At 32.5% G+C, this 25,398-nt stretch overlaps 1 protein-coding gene across 2 annotated transcripts; it reads right to left on the bottom strand.

Moving 5' to 3' along the window:
• Nucleotides 1–8,669: 8,669 nt before the first annotated feature.
• Nucleotides 8,670–20,949, bottom strand: HisCl1 (Histamine-gated chloride channel subunit 1). 2 transcript variants are annotated; one of them, XM_068768610.1, is made up of 9 exons: nucleotides 20,845–20,949; nucleotides 16,918–17,041; nucleotides 15,301–15,484; nucleotides 14,369–14,595; nucleotides 13,558–13,640; nucleotides 12,671–12,805; nucleotides 11,266–11,442; nucleotides 10,310–10,515; nucleotides 8,670–9,005 (listed from the first exon to the last, which is right to left on the bottom strand). In XM_068768610.1, exons 2-9 carry the CDS (start codon nucleotides 17,013–17,015, stop codon nucleotides 8,832–8,834), a joined length of 1,284 nt encoding a protein of 427 aa, XP_068624711.1. In that variant the 5' UTR covers nucleotides 17,016–17,041; nucleotides 20,845–20,949; the 3' UTR covers nucleotides 8,670–8,831. The 2 variants fall into 2 exon arrangements, with proteins under 2 accessions (XP_068624711.1, XP_068624710.1); XM_068768609.1 differs by lacking the exon at nucleotides 20,845–20,949 and having other exon boundaries at nucleotides 16,918–17,102.
• Nucleotides 20,950–25,398: the final 4,449 nt, after the last annotated feature.

Below are 25,398 nucleotides of genomic sequence, written 5' to 3'. Positions count from 1 at the left end.
GCGGATTTATTTTATATATTCATCATTAGGAAAACTTTGTCTGACTTGCGCCGACGAAAATCCAGACTATTATCCCCTGCGATGCACTCCTAGGAAAAGTTCCTAAGAAGTGCACTAACATCCGGAACCCATCATGCATCATGCCAGTCGACAGAAATCTGCTACGAGTCATAGGCCACACCCAAAGATTGCTTCGATAACTGTTCTTGTGCCGTCCCATTCCAGCGATCTTGACTAATTAAGGAGAATTGATTATTATTACTGTTATTATTTTATATATTTATACAGATGGGTATGCCATGTATAAAACGACCAATCACGTTAGGAAGAACACCGACGAACAAGGATCAGCAGGAAAGAGAAAAATATGTATAGTAATTAACGAAAATCCACATCTGAAACAGACATACGACACAATACTTTTTACAAAATCACGTAGATTAAACCGTATATAATTTAACGATGAAATAAGAATGGATTTAAAGCCTTTTTAATTTATGTACTTTCATTTTATTCACAAGTACTTCACACATTTTTTATAAAAAGTATAAAAGTCTGTTTTTTGTAATGTACAACCAAAATGGTTGCCAGGGATCACTTGTCATACTAAAGTGTGGTCTCTCACTTCGAGCCTCATTAACAGGCCAGCACAATGAGCTATAGTGGCTATTCTCAGGATTTCTTTGCGAGATTGATTTAGGAATGAAGAAATTCTTTAAACAATTGCAAATTATCGACAGTCCAGCAGATTGATAGTAGGCAGGCCACATAGCGCGCAGGAAAGATGGCCTTAAAGCTCTGGAGTGGAGACGACAACTCAATCAATTTTCTTGCGATGCCTATAACCAGCTGTGGACTTAGTTCCTTAGTTTGAAGTTATGACGATGATGAGCATACGAAAAAAATTAATTATCAATAATAACATATATTATGAATTAATAGCACTGTAAAATTGCAATGAAATAATTTTTATTGGACTGAGACTGAACAGTTCCATGTTTACTTTTAAAAGTAGAAATGAAATACGACAACTTAGTTTGTATAACCGGAGCTAATAAATACGAAGCAGTTGTGCTAAATATACATAACTCTTCAATTCTAAATCCTAAGAAATATAAGCGTTTACGACACATCTGTCGCAGATCGTAAAATCTGACTGTTTATGAATTGTGACCGCAGAGAGCGCGTTTGTAGCGCCTTTCTCGCTTTGATTTTGTTCTGATCGTAAACTAATATTTAATATATACACTACTACACTGATAAACAATTGCGGTTAAAGCTCATTATTTGGATTGAAAAGTTTTTTAGTTCTTGTTATTATTCCAATTATTATTAATATGCAATTATAATAATTGTTATTCCATTAACAGAGAGAAACTAATGTAGCTAGAGAAAAAAATAAAAGTAATTTTACTTTTTTGTTTAAGACGGAATTTTTGACTAATATACATTAGAACGGATGAAACTGGATAAAGGCCGCTTCCAACATGTCCTATTGCAAATCAATAGGAAGACCAATTTCCAGCTGTGAACGTTTAAGTCTAAATTATTAGCCAAAAAACTAAATATGAACATTACGACGATTTTTTAAGAATGGGAGTCAAATCTGCTTGTCAAATTATCAACTTTTATTACACTATATATAAAGTACACTAAGTAAAACAAAATTTCATAATTATCAGTGTTTATTAATGCGAACAATGTGCTTGTACGCTTTTTGAAAGTTTGAGAGTCTGATTTGTATGATGTTGTTTTTAATTTTAGGGATAATCCCAAGTTCTCATCAATAAGACAACTTGTCAGTTTACTCATGATAATGTTCATACTTGATAACGATTGTTCGCATATATATGTTGAACCGAAAAGGGAAAGCCTAGCAAATACAGGATTTTCAGCTGATCGTAAGTTTTTAATTTCTTCTTACCAGGTTTTTTTGATGAAAATATTATTAAGCTCTCCGTGGATATTTGTACCAAAGTCGCACTAAAGAAGGCAAAATACTACATGCGGTTTTGGAGCCACCCTTTTCCGACCACTGCTGTACACCATAGTGTAAATAATCATTTAAATTACGCTGTAAAATGTTCTGAACGGAAGCTTTTGAATTTGAAGCGTTTAAAGTAATCTTGGAACTTTGTTGTGAAAATATTAACAAATATTTTATTTAGAGATATTATGTATGTTCTATTAAAATAACTTATCGGAGATATTAACAAAGATTTTATTTAGAAATATTATGTATATTTAAAATAACTTATCTATTATTTAATCTTGGTTATTTGTATCGACATTAGTAATATGTGGTATGTAACAGCAAGAACAATAAATTGATAAATACATTATACAAATGTAGATTTCTCAGTGCATGTAGTTGCAAATGGCAGTGTAATATGCATACATTAAAAGCGAACATACACACATTCCCGTCACGTAGAGTCTAGACGGGCATGTTGTATGCAAATAAAAACAATTGTGACGTGGTTTTCGGCAATCCATTTTGTATTCTTTAATTGATTCTTACTTAAGGGGAAGTCGTACAATCTAATATATAAAATTCTCGTGTCACGGTGTTCGAACTTGAACTCCTCTGAAACGGCTTGACTGATTTTTACCAAATTTAATATGCGTATTCAGTAGGTCTGAGAATCGACTACTATCTATTTTCTATACCCCTAAGTGATAAAGGTTGTTCACATTTAAAAAAAAATTATTTTTTTTAAGTGTGAACAACCAGTGTTTTGCAAAACAACGTTTGCGGGATCAGCTAGTAACTTATAACAACACCCCTCTCAAGTCTTAAAATGAAGAAAAGACGTTTTCATAAAATTGTATAATTGAATAATACGAACTGTTAAAACAATAGAAGACAGTTTCGTTTAAATTATAATACCACTAAAGAAACTTTCATTAGTGAAATTGCTTGCTAAATTTTTTTGAAAAGTAAATAAATTGCGTCCTAGTTAAATATTGGAACCAATTGAAGCGTAAAGGTCTAATAATTATAAGTATAAAAGCCTTAAAGGGGTGAATTTACAGCTTATTTGCTATCTATTATTGTGTGGTACACCCTATCCAAAAATTAATGGTTACGGAAATAAAAAAATACATAATTATGATAAAGTAAGACCAAGCGTTTTCAAAATTCGAATTACTACAAATTAAACATAATAATTATTTACTATCTGTCCCTGCAGACTTTGTACTGGCAAAAATTATTAGACAGGTGAGCTATACATTCACCCATTTATAGCTCTTACACCTTTAATAAATAATCCTGGATATTTTCAGTTAAACTTTATTTGTTTTTCGATTTCTCGGTATATAGATATCTTCTCGTTATATATTATAACAGTCTTCATTCATCTGTCTTCTTTTAAAGAAAAAATTCCGGATCCATGTTGTACGCTTACTTTATTTTACAATACATTATTAAGTATTCATATATCACTTGCGTTTAGTTTTTCGGTTTTAATTTGTTTATGTCTTTTTTATTGCTATCTTCATCATTTTAGCTCTAAAACGTCCACTGCCTGACATATGATATGCCTCTCTCGAAAGATTCCGAAAGTTCCTCCTTCTCTTTGAAGGTCGTCTGTCGTTGTGAACGTGCATCCTATGCTGCATCCGACCGGTTATCCGTCCACTTATATCTTCGTTACTTAAATGTAATTTAAGTAACGAAGATATAAGTGGACTGATAACTAGTACTGACGTTGATATTTCTTTTTCTGTACATTATTTTTTTTCTTTTGTCTACACACACCTAGCAACTACTATACAAATACATCTAACAACTAACATAAAAATCTGAAAAAAAAATGCGTTGATTTATTAATAACATAAAGTTTTTACATGCTTTAACAAACTTAACATTCTTTATATTTTTAACTCTTAAAAAGCTATGTAATAAAAAATGCTTATTGATTTGCCAACTTTTAAAATTTTTGAATAAACTTCTTAACTTGTAATAATCAAAAGAAACTGTATGCAGAGTGATTGGTAATAGATGTAAAAGTTTTAAAGGGTTGAATATGTAGCTCGTTCGACAGCAAAAATATATTTAGAGCTTTTGTGCTTATTTCCAATCATTAGCATAAAAAAGGCGTCACGCAAAAATATGGTACAATAATTAACTTTCCCGCTGGAATGTGACCAGCCTATAACTTCCACAGGGACAGATAGTAAACAATAATTAATTTTAATATGCAGAAATCCAAATACTTACAAACAATTTCACTTACTACCTTATTATATATTATGTTATTTATTATCGCTGAAAAAAATGTTTTAGATAAGTGCTATACATTAATTAGCAGTAAATAAGCTATACATTCACACCTTTAAAATCAATCAATCCCGTATATCGCTTCCGGTGTCTACTGCGGGAGACAGACACCCACTCACCGTTTATATGTACATCTGGGGCATACGCGTACTGTAACTTTTGATACACCAACCCCTTGAATTGCAGACATTTATCAATAAATGATGATGTTTTTTATATATCCGTAAAGAAATACATTTTTTTATCAATATCAGAAAACAAATAAACATATAATAACTAAAATTAATACTTTACATTCCCATTAAAAGCCAAAAAATGAAAATATGCTATAATCAAAATTTCAATTTTGCTATTTTTTATTTATATACTGCTATATAATAGGAATTAATAATTAAAATTAATAACATAAGTAAACTAAAAGATACCATAGATCGTAAATATAATTTATTTTATGTGTTGTATACATTGACTAGTAAAGAATTATCATTATGTTAAGGTGGACTATTGTCGTTTTTTAATGTTTATTTTTAGTTTATGGCTTATTTTTTTAGAACATTTCAACCCCATTATGACTATTATAAATGGTCACCATTCAACAAATATAGAGACAAGACGCCAATTTACAAAATCGTCTTGCCGCTTCTGATTTTGGTTTCTACAAAATAATAGATTACGCGAATGCAACATAGTACAGACTAAACTACAATTGCTCGACAGTAATTCTTTCGTACTTCGATTCTTGGCATATGCCATCAATCATATTCTTACCGACTTCATACACTACAATTATGAGACTCAGATTTTTTTGTCAATTACGAGACCAATAGTTTTCTTGTAAATAGTAGCAACAAAGTTAAATAAATAAAGTAGATAAATTTATAATTATTTCTAATAGAAATGAAGTCACGCTGCACCTTAACGTCCCGTGTATCCGAGTCTATGGCTTAAACAATAAAGAATTCAATTGCATGCCTATTTTTTGCGTCTAGACCATTGTAATGTCTAGATAACCTTTTTAACAGTCAACAGCAGGGCAACACTGCGCTCGCCATAATCGATTTGAAGAAGCATTGTTGCATATTTGCATATCTTGCGTATGCGACGATTTTTTAAGGATCTTGATGTTGGACAAAATTATTTCGATCGTTTGGCCACATCAAAGACACAAGACGCTTTGAATAATTCACGTTTTCTCGATTATAATAAGTTTTATTCCTTTTAACATTATAAAATAATATTTGAATTAACTGCTTAATATATCACTACAGGAGCCATAGCATGACTCGTAGAATGAGTTGTGTTTTAAATTATTATTTAAAGTGGCGTGCAGTGTTAGACAGTTCTGAAAGTTTAGGAAAAGGAAGCAAAAAGGAAGAAAAAACGTATCGGCTACGGTATTATAGTCATTTAGAGCTATTCATGGCATCAATCTGTATTTATGATCAATTTAACAATAACTCTGTGACGGAATTTAAAACGACGTAATAATTATGTTTAAGATTTTTTGAATTTTGTTTATATAAATAGGACTTCGTACAGAAATTGAAGTGACAAGCGAGTACTCGTTAGACTGTTCATAGTTTAGAAAGCCGAAGAGTCCATAGTTAATTCGATGCTTTGTTAGGAGATTTCATAGACACATTTATATAATCGGCAAAAGCTCGTCGATACACAGCATTCTGAAAGGGCTGAACCTCGGCTAGATCACTCGCTGTTATTGTAAAATAATATTATTGCACTATAATATCAACCTAATGATTAAACATAATTAGTAACCCGTTAGAAATCTCGTATTCGTTGAAGGAGAAATGTAGACAGCTATGCTTGGGTTTTCTATACGAGATCGAATGAGGAATGAGGAGATCCGTAGACGAATGAAATTGAGTGACATATCTCAGTGGATTAGCAAGTTTAAGTGGCAGTGTGTAGGCCACATGGCACACAGAACAGATATGGTGGTGATGGTCTTCTAGAATGAAGACCACGAAAGAGCACAGCATAGGAGGTCCACCGACAAACAGCATAAGTAGATACAACAGCTTGTTAAGGCCGTTGAAAGACGCTAAAAGCAGGCTGCTTCCCGTCTATCTTATTATAAATCTGTTAATTGAATAAAATTAGCGTTGTATACCTTGAAGGATCCAACCTTTTCAAATTTAGTATAATTCTAAGATGGAAAAAGTTATTGATATTATAATTTCTATTATTTTTCTTTGTAACTACTTCTAGGGTCATAGACTCGCCCCATAGTTATTTCTTATTGTGTTAGGAATAGCTACAACTTAATTTTTGTATTATTATCTCGTTAAAAGACTACATAAGTACTATTAAAAATAATAAAAAGTCAAATAAAATCGCAAACATATATGTATACTCATTCACTTATGTTGTCCTATGTTACGATAACAGTCAACTTAAAATCTAAAAATATAAATAACTGATTTAAAAAAATGAATTTGTAGAATGTTCTTATCTTCTCTTCTTCCTATTTTAGATATACACGCACAATATCATTGTTTTAGCCTATAGAAGTCCACTGCAAGGCACATGACTCTCCAAAAGCCTATGGGGGATATACTATAATCGCCACGCTTGGCAGGTAGGTTGGCGATCGCAATATAGTATAAAGGTACGCAGAAGACCCTGATGCATCCTCTAGAAACTTGTTTGTGAGCAGTGGCAATCCTATATAATTAATGCACAAAGTGCGAATTATGTAAGGCTGTTTCCCCAGAATCGAACCCGCGACCTGCGATCGCAAATCCCAGTTCTTACTGCTCGGTTACTACTGCTCCTTTTTAATGTAGCAAAAATAAATGAACAAATTAGATAGTACGCAGTTCTTTAGCGTGAACAAACCTATCACCATCAGAAGTAGTAATCTACTTCAGGTTCATTCTGCCCCAGCGTTTAGCTCTTCAATATTTACTTACTAAGAGTAATGCGTTTATTTAATTAAGTATTTATAAACAGCATTGATTTGTTAAGGAGTAGTACAAAGAAAATGAAAACATCTTTTATACTAAGCAATGTCTAGCCTATTTTCCCCTATATGTAGAAACTCAAAATAAGTTAGAGAAAAAGTTAAATAATTTAGAACTTTGTAAAATAATCCGAAAGTAATTCAAATACTTAAAGTAAATAAAAGCATATAGAAAAATCTCTTTTGAGATACAACTGTTTCTGCGTATTTGGTATCAAGAGACTATATTTTTAATAAAATTTATTCACCTTCTCTTACCTTTGTTTTAATCTATTCTTTCTAATAAAAATATCACTTTCCTTTTTTTGTTTCTTTACGGTAGAAGTTACCTCAAATACGTTATTTTTTTAAAATAGCAGAATCTTTTCAGTTATTGTCCAATAAATATAAGAAATGTATGAATTTTATATCAATTTACTTTGCATTCTACCATTTATATATTTACACAAGAAGTCTTCAAAAAATTAACATTCTTTGATAAAAAATAAAACAACTCAAGTAAATTAATTTATTTATTCTTCAACCATTATCACCATAAACTTTAAAATTAATATTAATAACTTAGGGAAATTTTACTAGAATACAATCAAACTATTTTTAGTAATTAAAAATAAAATAAAATTAATTTGTACTAATTTCAAACGATAGGAGATCATTTTTTCTCAGAACATTAAGGCATGTCTGCTAACCATTATTCTAAAAAAAATGTTTGTTTAAATATGTGTTACTCCTTTTTTCAAATTTCTCTGTTTAAAAAAAACAACTTACAAAGATTGGAATAAAATATTTCAAAACAAACTGTTTTTAGTTATTTGTTCATTTATACTTTAATTTACATCGTAAAAAAACATAAAATGGTAATGGAAAACAAAATAAAAATTTTACAAACGAAAGTTATCTGCTCGAAATGAACAAACACATTCTACTCGTATAACATTGTTATATATGTTAGGTATGTCATGGTATCAGCCGGTCTTGCCGTAACCGCTGGGGGGTATACCGCCTCGTGGTCGACTCGAGAACCTTTCGGTACCGATCTGCTCCGCTCACTGCCACTTCAGACGGCCAATTCTTAGATTTACATCGTTGATCTTGGTTCTTCTATGGGTATCCTCGTTTCTGTTTCGATCTTTGTACACGTAATCCAAGCATAGCATATCTCTTTCTATGGCTCTCTCTCTCTGGGTGAACTTAAGCCTTAAATATATATTAATCATATACTATTACCTTGTGGCATTCAATTAGGAAGATTATAACGTATAATGTGCTACGGAAGGAATATTCAAATATTAATATATCAAGAAGTGTATTATTGTAACAATTATCCAACTATAATCATAAAGCGCAACTATGTAAATTTTATTAAAAAAAGATAATGGTAAAAGGTATATTTAAAACTCTACGGCTTTCGTCTATATAAGGAACAAAATATAGATGCGAATAAGTATGGAAGTAACTGGTCGTGTTAAAATAACTGTATGACTGAAATTGAATTTAAAAACAAGTTTTCCTAGAAAAAAAAATTCTACATAAGCAATGTTCGCTTTTGTACTAAATGACGTCTCACAAAAACGTGGACCAATAAACAACGTTTAGAATAAAAAAAGAGAAAGGGAAGAAGAAACGGGAGAAGCGGTCAATGTAAACTGCTGTCTCTCTTCCGTTGCAGAACGTCTCGTACTGCGGTAACGAAGCTGATGTACTTGCTCGAGGATCCACAGAATTTGGAAATATGTGCTGAAATTAAAAATAAATTCTTAATTAAAAAACATTCATGTTCTTAAAAATTTTGAATTATTTACTAGAAGATCCAAATGGAATAGAAGCTAAAATCAATTAAATATCAAATTCAACACTACGAGGATTCCAAACTCATGCTAATATGAGACGAGCCTACAATAAAATCAATCGTTTTTTATGTGATAACTTAATAGACAAATAAATTCGTTCTCAAGCTTTATTATTATAATGCTACCAAAGCCGTTCTACTGCCTCTTAGAAAGTCGCTAAAACAGCAAGAGAACGGAGTGGCCGATACTCCCGTCTCGCTGCGCTATATCTCAGGCGCGGTACAGTGGTTTTGGAACTTTTTATACACAATTGTCTCTTTATATTTATTACATGATGATTTAGAAATATTACACGACGGTTTATTTTAAAAGCGTACACAATTGCCCTCACGTTGCAATTATAACGAAAACCGAAAATTCTAATCAAACGAAACACTTATTAATTAACTTAGGGGAAAAAAGAGTAACAAAGTATTATAGAAACTTCTTGTACAGGGAGGAGTGAATGGTTTAAATCCAGCAGTAGAAGCGATAGACGAATCAAGTTAAAGTCCTTACGACATTGCTACTAGATCTATTCGTGAAATGACAATGACCTAGGTGAAAGATTACCAACCACGGGACACTCGTAAGAAAACTCGTGTCGAAGATTATCTGCCAAGAACAGGCAATTAGGATAATCAATTCAAAATAAAAAGGCAAAAACTCAGCGATTAAGGAAAGATCTGGATCAATTTTTTTAACAAAGGAAGGATAATCCATCCGAAGTTAAAAACATCTCTTTTTGACTTAAAATAAATTTATTACCTATTCGGAAGACAGATACCACAGACGAGAGAAGAAAAACAAAAGAAAATCTGCGACGTTACACATTGTTTCAGATGAATTTCATAATTACATATTTAATAAACATCGAACCTTCTAGGAGAGGAACCGGTTATTACCAAGACGTGTTTATTTTCGGATCACTCACAGAATAGTAACCCTAAGCACACAAATATTTTTGTCAATTGTTGTAAATGTATTTCTCAGGACTCATTTACTGTTTTTATTTTAAAATTAATCTTAAAAGAAGGTTGGAATCCAGTCAAATATTACGGTACATATTTTACAGAGCATAACATTTTTTATTACATTATACTTTTTACGCAAATATTTATTAACATATTGTAATCATGTCACATCATATACACCGATTGAATTTTTTTTAAAGTAATTAGAATCTTTATATATTAAAAAAATACGACGAACCTTAAACGCGTCCAGATCTCTCGACAGATCCTCATCGGAGTATCCTTTCATGGCCTTGGTGGCCACTGGACCCATGTAGTTATTGACCACAGCGAACTCGAAGAGAGAGAGGAAAACAAAGACAGAGCAGGACGACATCCACACGTCAATAGCCTTTACATATGATACTGGAGGCAAACTTTGTTGAGATTGCGTGTTCTGTGTTGCTGGAAAAGTATAATTTTTTGATTAATGATTGACATTTCAGCCTTATGCTGTCTACTGCGGGGCATAGGCCTTCCCCTAGCTCTTCAAAAAGATCAGTTGGATGCCGATTCGATTATGGTGGTAAATTAAAAATTTATCTCACGTCACGTCTAGCCGATGGAACATTCAATCTAAAGGTAGAGAATTAATGAACTCCATAATAATAGAGATTCGAGCTGATGTTCGGTGTTTTCAGATATCCTCGAATCAATGCTAAGCGTGTAACGAGTGACAGGTACCTTCTTGAGTACACTTGCGCTCAGGCACTACAAGTGGAGTTCACCTAAAATAACTTAGAGCTTCGTCAGAAGATTGGATACAGCCGCTTCGAATCCGTTGTTGGAAATCTATATGGGAGGCTTATGTCCATAATATGTTTGAATCACATAAGCTTTGGGTTCAATCAATTAAACTTAAAATCCACAATCTAAATCAGCTGAAGAGCTTATTTTAGCGACTGTACTTGCTAATGCTGAATTATTTTGTGAAGAGTATGGGATTCGTCCTAGGCTCGGTAGGTCAATATTAACAACACGAAGTTCGAAGTAAAAGTGTGTTTTCGAGCTTCGCTCGTATTTATATCGACGTGAATGGAATTTTATTTCTGTAGAATTCCCTTTTTCAAAGGCGACACTGATGATGAAGATAGCGTAATGTGACTACTACAAGAGGATAAAGTTAGAAGGGAGAAAAATTTAAATATAACTCACCCAGAGTCAGCAACGAGGTTACACCAAGAGTAACTCTCGCAGGTATAGCCTCAGGTTTGATCCAAAAAGAGATCCAAGACATGACGACGATTAGAGCAGAGGGTATGTATGTATGGAACAAATGATATCCAAGACGTCGACGCAGGTTGAATACCACGGCCAAACATGTGAAATTACCTGAGAAATTAAAACAATTTAATACGTCACTAATATGACTATAGCGCTATCGAAACCGCTGTACCATATCTTAATTATGCACACGGTGCTACGAGGGGTAGCATTGGCCGTTAATGCTTGTCGCGGAGGTGCTCATGTTTTGTTTTTTCTCCCCGCCACTCGCCTAAGGCGCGGTACAGCGGTTTCAGTAGTACTATACTTGAAATATGCAGAAGCGTTCACAAAGAATTTAATTATCTTTTATTGGCAATAACCAATGTTATTATCTTTATCTATCCGCCATATTTATAAAATTTTATTGCTACTTAAAATTCAAATGCTGAAAGTGCTCTAGCGGGTGGTGACGGGCCTTACAATAACAGAAGCGCTCAGAAACACATGTTATTAGGACCTGTGAAAGCAACTTGTCGAATTGTCGACAAAGGTTCATCAATCGTTGTTTTCGAAGAAGAGTGGGGCCTTCAGCAATGATGATAGACCACTAAGAAGAAGTACTCTTAACGGTACTTCGCCTTCTCTATCTTTTAGTCTACTAGACCGTGAAAACTTCTGGCAGAATATAACAAAAATTACTTAAGAAAAAGAACTATATCTCACATATATGCAAGATCGTTTCAGTCCATAGACGCCCACTGCAAAGAATAGACCTGCTCTAAAGATGGTATGGGGGAATATACCATAATCGCCACTCTTATCAGGCGAGTTGGCGATTAAAGTGTGGTATTAAAGTACGTAGGGAATGCAGCTGCCAATCTTATAGAAACTTGATTGTGAGCATTGGCAATCTTATATTATTAATGCACAAATTGTGAATTATATAACAGTATATCCCGGGAATCGAACCCACGATCTACAAATCTCAAGCAAGTATCAGTGGGCAACCACCAACTCAACCGGTGGGCAACCACTACTCGATATACATATATATACAATTGTACTTATGCATGTACATTCACGTAATATGAAAAAAAAGATTATGTATTTTTAATAAAATGTTACAATCATTGAGTAATGGTTTGAAGGTCTATACAGAACCTCATTAGATGGCTTGTTTATCTTATATTGAACTTGTTACTCACGAAAATCAAGTAATAATCAGTTTTGTTTGAAATTTTATTTCGCACATCTAGCACCATCTATCGTTAAAACAGACAATATTATTGACATACTTTACTTATTTTTTAAAATTTGTAATGATTTCTTAAATTACATTTATTCTAATACGTACCTGTAGAGTATTCTATAGTGCAGTCACTGGTGTAATTATTTGATATATCGAGCTGCGGCAATTCAATGTCTGGATTAACCACTAACGGATCGGTAAGATTCCATATGAACACTAGATCGTGGACTGTGTGAGATACTGAAAATAAAAAAACACTTTTTATTTTTTTGTAGTACATCAAATTTCAAGTTATCTTTATATATCATTCATTGTAATAGTTCTAAGTATAAACGTCTGTATTGAGTTTCTTCAATCATATTTTGAATTACAATAAGAATATAATTCCTGTTTTAGCAGGAAATTTTATAAAGGGCGCCTATGTATATACGCTATAGCTAAAAATAAAACTAACAACTTAAGATGTATCATCTTGTCTTGTTTTATATTATGTATTGCTTGGTGTATTTCACCTTAATCTTATTTATTACGTAACACTACTTACTTACTTCTTATTACCTTTAATTAATTAAATCAAATTTGAAACATTACGATATATTTTTTATAAAATCAACTATATGATACCACATTTATTTACTTTTCCATGAAAAAGGTGTTTTTCAGAGACCATTATCCTGCAGTTTTAAGTTAAAGTTCTTTTGATTAAAAGTGTAGCAAATACTTACGGATGAAATATCACATCCGTATTTTCATCTGAGAAATTTGACAGGGTCCTAGTTCTCGGGGTAAATCCAGTCTGGCCTAGCTGATCTAAGTTGGCGTCATATCCAATATAAACCAGACTGACTAATCCGTGAAATTTGACAAGATGTATAGATTGACAGATATAGATGGCGTTGTTTAATATCGAAAGCCAAGACTCTTACAATAATGATTTATAAAAAAATAATATTATGTATTATAAAAAAAATAGTAAATTATTTACAACTTACGACTTTCTATCATCATAGAACAGCTTTGAGTGTCGTGAGGATATGACTCGAACTTCATAGCGCACGATAATACTAACGTCAATCTGAAATTACGTTGTTGTATATATGATAGCGAAGAAAAACTGATCAAAACATGTTCATAATTATTAATAATAACTATACTTATATTAAAAGAATTATTAACATATTCGTGAGGGTATGTTCCGACGGTAATACATTCATGTAAAGATAGGGCTTGCGATAAACTATCTAATGTTCGATAGAAACAAAGCTTGTTCTTCGGATTATTTCGTCAAATGATTCTATTGTCAGTTAATTAAATTTTAGACGTGAAAATCCCATTTTATTAACTAATATTATATTATATTAATTACATCTGCATTCAAACCATAGTTTTTCTAATTTCATCTTTATCGTTTTAGCGGTAGAACGACCACTGCGAAACATAGGTCACTCCCATTCTAAAATGATCGGTTGGAAGGGCCTGCATCCAGCGTTTTCCGCCGAATTTTACAAGATCGTATGTTCACCTTGTTGGCGAACATCTTGCGCTACGTTTGCTGGTCCGTGGTCTTCACTACAGAACCTTAAAGTCCCAGCGGCCGTCTGTTCTGCGCTTTATGTCGCCTGTCTCCTGCCACTTCGACATGCCAACCCACAGGGATACGAATTTTAGTTGCCAGAACGTTATTTATTTCAATAAGCACTTATTTAAAAAAAATAGAGCATAATTGCTTAATATTTTGTATTTTAAAACATATATATTTAAGTGTTTTTTTAGCATTCACATTATTATAAAGAAGATACTAACTTCGACATGTAAAGCAATGTCTTGTCATGGTATAACCAGAGGTAATGGTTCGGAATGCTCATCTCATGGAATGTGACTTTCTTAGCATTCTTGAAGAAGCAGTCGGGTCTCCAAATGTTGTTCAGCCAGGCTACATCCAGGATGCGATATTCTTCGTGCATATTCTCCGGCAGACGTAGTCTAGGGTCTCTCCAAGATTGTGCTAGGAATATATCCGCAACGTATGTCTGTAAAAATACGGATTGAACTTGAACATGATACCACAAATTCTTCAATGTACCTAGTACAATACCTGATATTAATTCATAATTATTAGTAGTATTAGTAGAACAGATCCCTAGTTCATAGAAATAGTGTATCGCTTTTTGTATCAAAATGAACAGCGTATACACCAAAAGGCAAAATAGATTCAGAATCGATATTATAACGAAAATAAAACAAAACATATGCCATTGCTTTAAAAAACCGAAAATTATTATACATTTATTACAATTTCTGCACAATTTTTTAACGTAATAAGTACACAATATATTTTTTTATTATTTATAAATTTACAAATTTCATAATAACTTCGGCTGAATTATCTACATCGTTAGACTCATACCAATGAAAGCAAAATGTATTTTAAGTTGACATTACGGTCATAAATAATAAAACACAACAAAGAGTGGAACTCATATATCAGTGTTACCGAAAAAGCTATACCGCTTCTTAGGTATGTGCGCGGTGATACAGGGAAAAGTATTAACCGGTCTGTTTCGTTAATCCGCCATCCACGCTCGCAGCACTGATGCTCTACTCTCCTTGTCCCCACTTTGACGCACTATCCTAAGGCGGTACAGCGGTACAGAACTAAAAGACTATTGTTCCAGCTTTGAAATCATTATAAACTTAGCAAGTTCTTTCTTTAGATGAAAAATAAAACCCCTTACCATACTTTCTTCGTTGATAGAATCTAACGACAATACAGTAACATGAAAGTACACGATGGTTGGCTGACCCAAAAGCTTGGGGGCTCTGTTCTTGTCGTAGTACTTCGCCTTTACGGGCAGTATGTCTCGGAGTGAAAGACTCGACTCCGATTTCACCTCCATTTCTTGATACGATGCGTTTGCTCTGTAAATTAGTTAGTTCTACAAACTGATTGTTATTATAGTAAATAACATTTTTCTAATTAAATGGTAAAAAAAATTAACATATAATGGATTATTCTTGTGCTATTTCATTAATGCGGTTTTTACTTTTATTCAGATATTGCCGGAGCTGTTTACGCCTATAATAGGCGAACATTTAATTTTGTACTTTCTTAAAAGAAACTAATATAAACTTATATTATGTATTGCTCTTAGCGTGCCTATTTAAAACATGTGGGGTCGGCAATGTCGTAGGTAAAAAATGGTATACAAATTTTAATTAATATAAAGATGCTTATCCATTAGACTTTAGTCTATTGATTAATATTACATATTCTGCAATAGACATGATTCATCGTTCTTGGACAGTATTCAATATATAGCTTTATGCTTCAATATTGTTATTAACAAAGACAAAACTATTGATTGACAAAATTATTGATTTTCTTCACTGTCGCCTGCCTAACATAGGTCTCTCCCATAAACTTCAAATGAGACGAATTTGCATGGGCCCGCGTGCCGCGTCTTCTGAGGTCTTTTAATAAAGTCGCCTATCCACCGTGTGGGTGGATGTCCTTCGCGTCGCTTGCCGCCTGGTGGTCTCAACTCTAGAGCCTTATGGCTTCCCCAGCCTTTAATTCGACGTGCTAAGTGGCATGTGCAAACTTTTATGTTACAAAATAATAATAAGTTAATATTGTGTCCCACGACGCCTTACTTTGAATGTTTAGAATATTAGAAAATATAAACTTTCTTACTTTGTATAAATAGTTTAACGTTAATTGGAAAAATTCACTAAGAAAGAGAAGCCGACACTCACACCTGTTTTTGAAATCTGAACGAACGAAATATTAATTGGTTGACATTATGCTGTTGAAGTATACGAGAATATACAATGAGATTAATTTTACGTTATACCTAATTTAAATATTGTACACACCTGTCATTACCTTATGCACTAGTTTTAAGATTTGCTATAAAGTTATTCGTATGTTCGTGTTTGCATTATTGTTGTGGCTTAAAAATTAAAGTGGAAGTAAATAAAGTAATATCATTTTAAGTAATACCCAGCAAAATATCGAATACAATATTTATTTTAGATACTATAATGATTTACGCAAACCGACAAAATGCATAACAAATATTAAATAAATGTCATAACACTTCGTATACTATTTGCTTCATTTACCAATTCTTAAATTTACATTCAAATCAGTTTAAATCTACTTTAATGCGAATCAAACTGCATAATCAGTGTAAAGACAGATAAAATGTTTTAAAAATCTAACGCAAAATCATCTCCTTTGTTACTCCTTTGTTAAGATTTTATAGATAAATATTGTGTTTCGCTGACAGTGTATCTAATAAAAATAAATAAGTAAACAGGGAGAGTGGACAAATATAATGTATACTTACAAAAAACTAACTGCCGCTTGAACTCTGCTGGCTTCGACACCTTTTTGTAGCATTAGAAAAATCATCGACAGTAGAAACGGACGCACTGTTACAATCATTGTCACAATTACCGACGACACGGCGGCTGCAGTTATCTGTCGACGTTGAGGAATCGGTTCATTGTATTTCAATATATTTATTTCAATATCGACTTCAGTGAAATCACAAAACTGCAAGTGTCAATGGTCAGACGCACCCTCAACACCTTACATGAGTAATCCCCTTAAAGGGTTTATATATATATACATGCGTAAATAAATTCAGTTATGCGTATCGATTGTCTTTATGGAAAGTTTTCATATATGCATTGTCACATATATTAAATCACATATATCACATATGTTAAATATTACATTCTGTTTGTTTTGCTGACTGTACATTAGAACGGTTTTTGATTTTAGCAAATTTACATTTATCGGGAAAAAAATCAGGCCTAAGGAAAAACTGATCAATAAAGCATATTGCTGTATAAAAATTATATAGGAGACACGCTTATTTTCGCGAGACAAAAAGAAGATTTATAACATAATATTGGCGTTAAAAGAGTAAGTATCGAGTTCTTTATCTGCTTCTTCTTATATAAAGAGGACTGAAAAGAAATGTCCCTTGCTTAAATTACATTCACACGACTACATTTTTAGCAAGTTTTTATTTCTAATCAACAATATGTTCACCTTCGTTATCAACAACCTTTTGCCATCTAGTGTACAATGTTTTCCGAGCACGTAATGAGCTAACAAATGACAATCAAATATCGACATGCGCAGCAACGACATTACTTTCTGGTCCCTCTAATATATAATCAACTTATCGAACTAGACAGTATTATTTGAAAAAAACAAAGAGACCCCAATAATTAACAAATATATATTTAAATGTAAATTATACCAATGTCCTGACGTTACGAAGATATTTAACAATTCCTATTCGAAAGTATTATAAAGAATTGTTCACTATTTGTTGTTCTTAACCACTAATATACACTTTTTCTATTGAATTAACTCTATATGACATATTAAAGAAACGATCCTAATTAGAAACACATAATAATTTCAAGGAATATTTACGAACGCAACAACTTAACATGAAATCGTTAAATAAAATAAAGCAATAAATGGTAAAGTACATTTAAAATCTATTTATCTAAACATATACAATTGTTAATCTTGTCGATTATATAAAATGCACTTTTCTGGTTAGTTTTACATTGTCATTTTAATTACAATATGGACATTATTTTTCCGAAACTGTTTAAAAATATTCACACTTGTAAGTTACGATTTTTTTCGCTAATTGAAAATTATAGCCTTAAGAATAAATATAAAGTATTGTCAATAAAGAAGAAGTTAGAGACATTATCTCAGTCTACCTTTCGGTCGCGTCTAAGGGGACGAATTAAATCCGCCAAATACAAACATTTGGCTCGACGCGCCCGCATTGAATGAACTCGATAAGCACTTCAAAGACGATCAGGAAGAAAGCAGAGCTTATCTCTGCTCCAACAGCGGAGAAGGAGTCGCGGAGAGAAACGTGTGTGCAGGATGGTATTACGATACGTTGGTATTTGAGTTGAACCTCATAATTTTCCATGGCTGAATACTACTTGACGGAGGTGTAATAATCAGAGACCTAAACGGTTGAAAACGACTAGAACTTTTGAGTTTTTGCTCTTATGGCCCTCTTGTCTCCTGGACGATAAACTTAGGAGCGTACGTTGCTCTTGTAAGGTAGAGGTTATTGGGAGAAGAAGAGGTTTTTTTTCCTCTCCAAGACAAAGCTTGACTGGGCGAACGTCGTTGGCGAATTTCGGGTATGTACCAATATGTTCTCGAGGCTCCATCATACCGATTATAAAGGAATCGGGCAGGCATGGGGGTTTTAGTCGGTGCAAGCGCGCATTTGCTCAGCGTAAAAGAAAACGATGGGACTTTTAGTATATACAAATTTTTTAATAAATATAACTTTAAAAGATTTACATACTACTGAAAATCGGCTCCAGTAAAATTCTACTAAAACTATATATATGTTAAAAATACGAATAGATCAGTATATTTATATAAATATACATATAAGACATACGTAAGTTTTACGCTTTAGGGCATTGAAGCCGCCTCGATACTGTTAACGCCAAGGCAGGCTTACATGCTCTCATGCGGAAAAGACAAATGAAGACCTTGCAAGGCCGTTTACTCGGGGGTGTATTTCGGTAAATCAGAAAAGTAGACCCAATAAACTTATAATAAACTTTACACATTTATACACCGCTATAGAGCTTTAATACAGGGCGGATCATAATAAAGTTCACTTTTGTTTTTGTAATACAAGAAAAGGTATTTTGAATAGGACTGAAATTGACTGACCACCAAGAAGTCTAGATTTGACTTCTTGTGATTTTTTATACAGGAACATTTCAAAAACAAAATTTTTAACTGTCCAAGTTCAAAAGTTCTACTAACTGATTTAAAGTAAAACATTCGAGAGAAAACGGCGATTGTCCCAATAGCTTAAATAAGCAGGAGTGTTTTTTAAAAATATGTAGTGTCTTTGGAAAAATGTTCTCGAAGATCCAAAAGACACCTTGACAACACCATTACAAAAAAATAATAATTTCATTTCTCCCTTTATTTATTAAAAATGTTTATTATTGAAAACGACACACGTATTTTTAAATTATTTTCAATAATGAACATTATTATATATTACCATTTGTATTATACGCGCAGACGTGTAAAGAACAAAACTAAAAAAAATTTTTGGCTAAAAACCGTTATGTTTTATTTTGTATTTAAATACTAGCAATTCAAAAATAATTCATAATTGAATTGCGAATTCTTCAATAAAAACATATAAATCTGATATTGTATAAATTTTAATATAACATAATATCTAAAATAGTATAATCCTCTATATAAGAATTCTCTGTACAACTGGATATCAATTGTAAGGCTTCATCTCCCAATACCTGGCACGATAGCGGACACAATCTTATTGCATTTACACTGCCGTTGTGCATCGAAGCATGTTTAAGTAAGACACTGCAAAGTACACAGCCCTTATTTGTTAAATTAAAAATCCCTATTTTTTTAATGTAACAGCTAGCTAAAAACCTAAAATTTTAGTCAGGCAATAAAGATAAATAATAATCATTTTAAAAAGTATATGCGGAACAAAGTATTCGTTCTTAAGAATGAACAAATAAATTCACAAATTTAAAACAATAACATTGTTAAGAAAATGTATATAAATATATAACTCTAAACAGTCATTACTGAAAAAAAATTGAGATTAGGACATTAAAATTTTAAAAACATATATTAACTATGAAATCCCTCCTATTTACTATCTATAGTTATGTCTAAGAATCGATCTTAAGGATTATGTTTTTAAATAAAGAAGGCTAAAATAATTAGATCAATAAAGTCGGCAATTTACATAATTAAAAACATTTTTTAATGATAGATAATTATGATAGACTTTATAATGCACCACATAATTTAAACTACAATTACCCGTTTTAAATATGAATATAATTATTTTAAACAAAATAGAAACCAACTTCGTCTCTATGTTGTTTTAGTAAATTATAAAAGATTTTCATCCGAGATAAGTCTTCCGTCTATCCATCATTTTATATGAATGTTCAGATAATTAAAATTTTAAATATCAACACATTGTAATGTTTTAAAGAAAAGAGTGATAATATTAAAATTAAGATATGCAAAACCGATTTTTAAAATCCAATTATTTTTACGAATTGAATGTACAAAAAAGAAAAGAGGAAAAAAATTAACAGCATTTTTAAATGCCTCGCAGATTAAAAATATAAGAGAATCGTAAACCTTCTTTAATGAATGAAATAAAAAATAACACTTCAAATTTAACACCTACGTTTAGTTCTATTAATAATATACGTCACAAAATTATTTTAAACGGATGATTTGGTATATATCGTCTATATAACGATATCATTATTATATAACAAACACAACACAATAGAGCACTGAACGTCTGTTTATAGCAATAGTGAAACACTAAATAAATTAGCTGGAACGTAAGGCAGCTCTTTCAATTATAAGCGGAGCGGGTCTGAACAGTTTCTAATATAGCGGGAAATTCTTATAAAATGCTTTATTTTATGCATTCATTCCTATTTGAATATAAAACTACAATGCAAGTATTAGGAAAAACTACCAAGTCTTGCAAAAATACGTTGGAATTAGGAAAATTTGATTTATTTAGACACAAAAGATTTTTCATTGTAACCCTTCTGGTGGACTTATGAAAATTTTGAGAAAATATTATTAATTTTAGATTGTTCAAAATTCACATTTTTAACCTAATTGGGTTTAAAACATGGACCTTATTCTATTATCATTAAAATATATAGAAGAAAATAACATTACAATAAATATATAACTTATTCTGATGTTATTTTGTTTTATTTTGCGTCATGAATGCGATCAGCCTGTAAGAGATAGCAACGCTCTTATATATGTCTATCACCTTCTTACGTTATAGAATTGTGTAAACAATTATTAGCTAACCCTTATAATAATAAATAAACAAAAATGTAGCAATAAACACACACACAAAATATTATTGAGGTTTTATGGAAAATACCTAAAGACATAATCACTGCTTTTATTGTGTATGGTTATTTTAATATTATTAGTTCTCTTTATATTTCTGTTATTTGGTCATCATTTCAGCCGTAGGATGATCACTATTGAAGATAAATCTTCCCCATAAATTTAAAATTATAAACGAGCCGGTTAGCACCACCCTGTATTCAGCGTCTTTTGATAATCTTAACAAGGTCGTCGCTTCGCTGTACTGTCCAATGCCGTGGTCTCCAAACCAGCACTTTGAGGTCCCATCGGCTATCTGTTGTGTGCACCATCTGGACTGCCCATTGTCACTTCACCTCGCCAATGCGCTGAGCCAAGTCGATTACTTTTGTTCGTCTATGTAACTCATTCCGGATTTAAAGAAATTCCAAGCCCTCTCCATGACTAGTTAAACAATTATTAGCTTAGCTATGAGACCCAGAGCTGATGAGTTCAATCCGTCACAAAATAGAAATAATAATTTTCTATTAATCCCAGTTTACACGCCTTCCCGAGGAACACGGACTAGATTTAACAATTAATTTAATTAAATAAATGCGATAATAAATATTACTGTATTTGATAAAGCACATTATTTTTAATTACAAATACATGTTCAGGAAAATACTTAACTTTGTTTTATAATAATACGCAAGTCATTATATAATATGCATCGTATAACTTGGGTATGTACAATTCAATGCTTTTGTAAGATTCGCTCCGTCTATGCAATGGATTCACTGCTAAGTATTTATATGAAAATATGCGATTTTTCAAAAAAGAAATAAATAATTTGGAAAAGAGGAATAAGGAGACTAGAGATGAGAAGGTGTGTATATCGTATAATCGAAGTTAACAACATAATTGTTCCAAATTAAGAGAGTCTAATGTTGATATACAAGTGTAAAACTACAATTGAAAAAGAATACGTTATACGAACCATTACATTCACTTTATACTAATAAAATAGATGCGTATCTACATAATAGGATTAGATCGAGGGCCGTGTCAAGTGGGCCGGGCGGGACCTTGAGCTATTTGATAGCTAAGGATATTGGCATAGATGCCTCGATGAAATCGATGTGGAAACAAATCTGCTTTGAATCAAACGCCGTGCAAAACATTTTACGAGGTGCCGAGGTATTCAGTTTGTTTTAAACAATCTTTTTTTATTAACATCTATCAATTTTAAACAGTGGTTTAATTTTTAAACAGTATGTAAAGATTATTTTTAATTATACTTGCAATTATTGTTGTCGCTTAATTGTCACCAAACGGCGCCACAGCAAGCCACTCCACCCGTGACATATCTCATTAATAAACGCGTACGATGCAACAAAATCAAGTTCCACATTTCTCAAAATCTGATTCGTTTCCGAAAGCGGCCCCCTGCCTCCGCCTCCACAAACAGCGAGGGCGATGCGAGGTAGAATCCGTACCCCACCTTAATTGACAGAGTACTCCTCGCTGCCAAGCCTAGCCGCACTCTCCCTCATTCATTATCCATTACATTCTACACTCATACGTGAACAGTCTTCTATCTTTGGATCGTCATCGTGCAACTGGAACGCGATTAAAATAACAAATTGTTGTTAAGTTCCCGGACCCTTCAGTTTCGCAAACTCCTTACCGAAGCTGTATAATAACTTCATCAGAAACAATTGCTGTTTAAATACTGACATTCGTAATAGCGTTCCATATGGAACAATCATGCGGTTTGCTTCACTCAATAGTATTTCGTTTTAATTAGGACAGGAAACCTCTCTCTTCGCCTAAAGTACTCTTCTTTTAAGTTCTATTTTTATCATGAATGAATGCTACTTCTCTGTTGTCATTTGTAGGCTCAAAGAGTTTTAGATTTAGCACTGAAGACACTTAGCCTAGACCTCTGTACAACAATTTAGCTCAAGGGCTCCCTCATAACCTCACTCCGGCCTTTAACATTATATATTTAATAGGATTGGGTCCTTGTTATGTCTTGATTAGGAAATAATATACTTCGTTTGGTGATAAAATAATACAAACTATGTGTATACTTAGTCAGGCCATAAATTCTGTTATAATTAAAAATAAACAAAATATTGCTTTTGAATTTGGAATTAGTTATTTTTATATGCTTGTTCATTGTGTTCATTAAATTCCTTCTTATTTTCCCGCCAATATGTTGTAAAATATTTTGGAATATTAAAATTGAATGGGGTGATAAAAAGAACCGAATCGCTGTGTTTGATCATTATATAAAGTAGGTATGTTGTGGTAGTATTAGTTGACTAATATATGTTCGTGATGGACACTATGAAACCTCTTCTGTTTGGAACAGAAGATCTGGCCGTCAATGTAGAGTTTTTGCGAATTAGGCGATCAAAGTAGTGAGGAAAAGAAATCGAAGAAATCTTGTCCGAAAGCGTTAGATTTTATCTCAAAAAATGAAGTTAGCCTCGAAAAATACACCGAGATGGCTTATGCAGTCTATGACTGTACCATGTTTTTGTGAAAACGATATCAAAACATCGCTACAAGTATATTAATATAGCATTCATAAGATATCTTCAGCATATCTCGTTAACTGATTATTTCGCTGTAATGTATTCGCCAGTCGGGGGTAATATTGTATAAGAAATTGCACCATTTATTTCGTGCTCATGTGCACACACTCAAACACATACCGAAACAAGCGTATTTTCAGTATTTAATGGAATCAGGCGTTACTTCGCGGAAGTCCATCCTAAGTAAGAAAAGGACCAATATTTAGCCACTTCCGCACATGCAGTGGTAGTCGTGCAATGAAGTGCACCGCCCGCCAGCCCGCTGATAAATGCGCATGCATTTCATTACACGACTACCACTGCATGTGCGGAAGTAGCTAAATATTGGTCCTTTTCTTACTTAAGCGTATTTTCTTTTCTTTTTATATACGTACTTCATTCTGTATTCTCTTTGGAATCTATGTGTAATAGACTATGTATTTTTTATAATTTAGACCAGGATTTAAATTATAATTATAAAAACATAGGTATCGGTATAACAATATACACTTTAATAGTTCTGAAGCCGCCTCATTAATTTTGTACTTATTTTTATATAAATAAATACTATTGTTATTAATAAATCCTGATAACTAATAATAAAATAAGGAAGCTTATTTTACTCTCGCAAAAATTTTAATCTACATCTGACGTTTGCATAAACTCTCTTCTTCTCTCTCTTACTCTAATATTAATTGTTTTTTTTTTCTTTCTTTTGATTTATTTTCAACCTATAATTTAAATACGTTGTGCGGGGCAATGAAGCGAAAATAAATGCAACGGATTATAGCATGGGAACCCTGTACTATTATTGTAAGTCAGAATATCCGCTAGAGCTTCAAGATTCTGAGGTGGAGACCACGGACTAACGAGCAGAGCATAGGACGTCCACCCATAATGTGAATAGACGATCTCGTTAAGGTTTTAAAGGTGTTAAGATCTTGTGAATATGTGTACTTTATATGTAAAACATCTTTAAATATTTTCACAGTTGTCTACGCCTTTTGAAATCATATGCAGCTTCCATTGAGTTACAAAAGTGAGCTATTAATTTATAGCTGTGACGTCCAGCAGTTTGTTTGCATGCCTGTTTTATGACAAATATATGCATCGCAGTTTATTGTTTCAAGCACACTATAAAATCTTATCCGAAGAAATTTCGGTGTTACTTGGTGTTGTTCGGTGTTACAAAAGTCTTTATCTATAAAAGGATAAAACTTTTTTTTAAACAATTACAGTGAATGCAGATGAAAGAAGGAAGGCGTTGCAAGAAAAAGAAATAGGAATTGAGGAAAAATAGATCTTGTGAC

Source organism: Battus philenor, unplaced genomic scaffold, assembly GCF_028537555.1.
Source record: "Battus philenor isolate CCGP_79_NKW_IND1 unplaced genomic scaffold, ilBatPhil1.0.hap1 SCAF_26, whole genome shotgun sequence".
NCBI lineage: Eukaryota > Metazoa > Arthropoda > Insecta > Lepidoptera > Papilionidae > Battus > Battus philenor.
Note: the sequence above shows the minus strand (reverse complement) of the source record. Positions and strands in the feature narration are given on the sequence as shown.

Bases quoted from the DNA above. Each gene is read 5' to 3' on its own strand.
- HisCl1 (XM_068768610.1), bottom strand. From the start codon at position 17,015: ATGATTGTAACAGTGCGTCCGTTTCTACTGTCGATGATTTTTCTAATG. The intron at 13,641-14,368 runs GTTAGTATCTTC...ACGTAATTTCAG, and splicing joins ACATTGCTTTACATGTCGAA to ATTGACGTTAGTATTATCGT. The intron at 12,806-13,557 runs GTAAGTTGTAAA...TTTTATTTTCAG, and splicing joins TTCTATGATGATAGAAAGTC to TATCTCACACAGTCCACGAT.